Genomic DNA, 3,972 nt, shown 5'->3' with positions numbered 1-3,972 from the left:
ACATTGAAGTATTTTTAATTTTGGTTTTTAAAATTTAAATTATTGAATAGATAATAAAATCACCTGTTTCAAAACTCACAAATTATACAGCTTAGCCATAGCCCTCCTGGGCCAAACCAGGCCAAAAACTTTATCTATGAAAGAAAGTTTTAGATGAGATGATTCTTAAGGTTCTAACCCTGAAATTCTTTACTGATTCATGATTAACTTTGGTTTTTAAATAGTATAGATACTTGTAACATAGATGTGACTATGATAATTATTGGAAAGAATTAGATTTGCTGTGAATTATGATTCCACTCCAATATTTAGAAGTACTGATAAGTGCTTGCTTTGACAGCACAGATACCCAGATTGGAACGATATAGAGAAGATTAGGATGGCCCCTGAACAAAAAGAACGAAAAGAAGTACTGATAAGACAGGCTGGGAGGCTGGTCCAGTCATCTGGCTTGAGATGATGGTGGTGTAGACCAGGGTGGTCACCAGGAGGGAAGCCCCTGGTCACAACGAACTCTGCTGCTCACCCTCCCAGCTCTTCTCCTCCTTCCTAAACGGGCAGATTTTTACCCCGAAGAGCTTCCTTGCTAAAATAGGGATCCCCAGCAGATTTATCATTTGTGGACCAAACCTCAAGTCCTCTTTGCATCTCATAGGTGCTTTATGAGTCTTTCTTTTCAATATTTTCAAAGTACTCGAACCCAATAATGTAGTGGCTTTTTTTTTTTTTTAAGTTATACATTGATTTTCTCATAGGGCCAGATTGGGTAGTGCTTTTGAATGCCAAACTTAAAGTGATTGATTTTTATCTTGGATGCTTCTGAAGGGTTATATTTAGAATTGCGCAACATAAATAGAACTATGCTTGCTAAAGGTTAATCTGGCAGGAGGGTGGGGGTAAAACAATGCAGTAAGATGTGGACGTGTTAAATTTTAGATGACTGGAGGCTATTCGAGTAGAAGTGTCGGTGGGGAGGGTGAGGGGCAGTTAGAAAAATGGGACTAGATCTTAGTAGCAAGAATGAGTTTGTAGATAGAAATGTTGGGGTCACCACAGAGAAGTTGGAGTCAGATTTGGGGGAGGGCATTGATTTGTTCACCGAGCAAGGCATCTTTATTGAATGCCTCCTGAGCACTGGGCACATTATGGGGAACAAGGCAGCAGGGTTCCTGCTCTCAGGCAGCTGACATTGAGTTGCGGTGGGCAGAGAGAGGTAGAAGGACAAACAATAATTTCAGAGAGTGGTGAGTGCTGTGCAGATAACAAAACAGTGTGCTGTGCTCTGACTTGGTGGACTAGGGGAGATGATTCTTTAGATTGGCAATCGGGGAAGGCCTCTGAATAGGTGACATTCTACCTGAGACCTGAACGATGGGAAAGAGCCCACCACAGGAAGGTCTAGGGATAGAGTGTGGCAGGCAGAGGTCTTGGACACCAGAGGCTGGTCTGATCTGGGGCAAACTGCCCCTTGAGCAAGTGGTGTTGGAGACCAGCAAAGAAGAAAAGAGGAGGGAGGGCAGGGACTCCACGCGCCAACACAGTGAGCACTTTACACAGAGATACGTGTTCACGTTAAAAAGAAACAAACCAGGATTGTGTTCTGCCACTCAGACTGAAGAAGGAGAATCTCAAGAAGGCTGAACCATGGCACAACCTGCAAGGAAGGCAAGGAAAAGGTTGAAGGTTTGGGTTTTAAGTTACTGGTGGACCATCAAGAGTGTCCACTCATTAGAGGGAGCTGAGTTCAGAGACCAGCAACTTCAAAGGGTTAAGAAGCAGGGGTTGAGGAAATAGAAACAGCATTTTTGGACTCTAACAGATCTTTTCCTTTATCATTTGTGGATGTGTCATAAAAGACTCCCCCACTGTGGACAGCCACCTTTGGGGACCTTTCCTGGCTGTGCTCCTGATTTTGCTCACTTTCTCTTGCCTCTTCTCTGTTACCAACCTTTCCCTTTGGACCCCTTCTTTGCTTTCTGCTTGCTTCTGAAGGCTTGCCACTTTGTATTCCTGTTCCCTCTCATCCCCATACACCACAGCTGCAGGCCTGTCCTTCCTGTCTTAGCTGGTGGGACCAGTTTCTGAGACAGCAGCCAGATCCAGGAACCCAGGTCTAGAAGGGGCCGGTGGGATATTTGAGACATGGACAATGAATGGAAATGGGGAAAAGGGATGATGTTTTAATGGGCCACCAAGGTTTTGTTTAACATCTGAGATCTGTGAATATTTGAAAACAAAAGGAGGAAGTCAGTAGAAAGGGAGACACTGATGATGAGGTGGGCAGAGGGAAGCCCAGAATTCGAGGCAGAAGTGGAAGGTTTGCCTTAAGTAGTAGGAGCTGAAATGCTTCTTCCTCTGAATTAAGAGGAAAGGAAGAATAAATGAGGTTGGGTTCAAAGAGTCTTGAGTTGGAAGAGAGATGAGTGGGAGAAGCTTTTGGTAAGTGGATCATTTTAGCAATAAAGAAAGCCAGGTGGTCTGCTGAAAGTCAAGCTCAAAATCTGTGAAGGAATTCTGGAATCACCACTGCGGAGATTTTGCTGGGGAATAATGAAGTGATGAGTGAAAGAGCTGCCAAGCACCAGCAGAGACCCAGTCGAAGTTGACATGTACTTGTGGCCAAGTCTTCCTTTGTCCAGGGCTGCTCTGTCAGTACCCAAGCTGCTGGTGCTAATGTTAACTGCTGCTGTAATAATATAGGGTTTGGATTTTAGCCACTAATTATATTTCCAGAAGACATTATCCTCATAGTTGTCCTTAATGGTAAATCAAAGACTGATTGATTTGTTTTCCTGTCGTCTTACTTCTACCTGTCAGAGGCATGTAATTACTTCCACTGCCTCTGGAACTCGGTATAAGGAATTTTAATCAACAACTCTTCATAGAACCTATTAAACTTGGCTCATTACATTTAGAATCTGGGCTATTATGAAAAATGAAAGCTCTCAAACTTAGCATAGCCTCTTTTGTTTACAGTAGTTTCTATAGAACACTTAAGTTTTGAGGTCTACATTTACTGGGGTGCAGTTTTTTAACTGTTTTTAATCAACTAGTTCACAATAATCTCAAGTTGAAATGTGCTAACTAAATGGAAACATATTATTTTAGGACCTCTTTTTTTTTTTTAACATTAGGTTGAAAATGGTGTCTTTGTAGCCAACCCACTTCAGGAACGCACAATTCTAATGAGAAAAGAGGGCGAGTCTGCAAAAAGCATTAATGAGATGCTTCTGAGCAGACTTTCTCGGTACAGGGCCTCCCCGTCGGCAACACTCGCTGCGCTGACGGGCTCCACCATCTCCAACACGCTAAAAGAGGATCAGGCAGGTATGTTGCTCTGTACTTCCCAGATCTGTTTGCTTGTTTATCTCTGGTCTCCTGCTTTTTTTTGAGCACTTCCTCTGTGCCATACAAAGCACTTTCCTTTGCATAGTTCACTTTATTTAGTCTTCTAGTCGTTGTCCAGTTTTTTATTCCAACCTAATACGTCCTGTAGGCAGAAGACATGATGTCTCATGAACTGTAATAATTCAAAACAGCTTTGTCTTTAACTGTAAATGCCTTATGATCATTACTGTTAGTGTAAATTAATTGATTTCATGTTTAGGTATGCTTCATGAATGTGAAACCTGATATTTAGCATCATCTTCACTAAATACAATCTTGACCAAGTAAGTAAGAGACAAACCTTCTACAGCACATATTTTGTTTGTTAGAATTTATCCATTTGGGGGGGCCAAGGTAGGAGGATTACTTGAGGCCAGGAGTTTAAGACCAGTCTGAGCAAGAGCAAGACCCCATCTCTACTAAAAATAGGAAAAAAATATTAGCCAGGTGTGGTGGTTCACAGCTACTTGGGAGGCTGAGACAGGAGGATTGCTTGAGCCCAGGAGTTTGAGGTTGCAGTGAGCTATGATGACACCACTGCACTCTAGCCTGGGCAGCAGAGCAAGACCCTGTCTCACAAAAAAA

General features: G+C 42.6%; 1 protein-coding gene across 1 annotated transcript in view; it reads left to right on the top strand.

Annotated features, from left to right (window-relative positions):
• HECTD4 (HECT domain containing E3 ubiquitin protein ligase 4) overlaps positions 1-3,972 on the top strand; it is a 197,294-nt gene that overhangs the window by 68,671 nt on the left and 124,651 nt on the right. Inside the window, 1 exon segment of the mRNA XM_012663419.1 lies at positions 3,135-3,327. Within this exon segment, the coding sequence (XP_012518873.1) occupies positions 3,135-3,327 (193 nt within the window).

The sequence above is a fragment of the Propithecus coquereli genome, unplaced genomic scaffold (genome assembly GCF_000956105.1).
Source record: "Propithecus coquereli isolate 6110/MARCELLA unplaced genomic scaffold, Pcoq_1.0 Scaffold81, whole genome shotgun sequence".
In the NCBI taxonomy this organism is placed as follows: Eukaryota; Metazoa; Chordata; class Mammalia; order Primates; family Indriidae; genus Propithecus; species Propithecus coquereli.
Note: the sequence above shows the minus strand (reverse complement) of the source record. Positions and strands in the feature narration are given on the sequence as shown.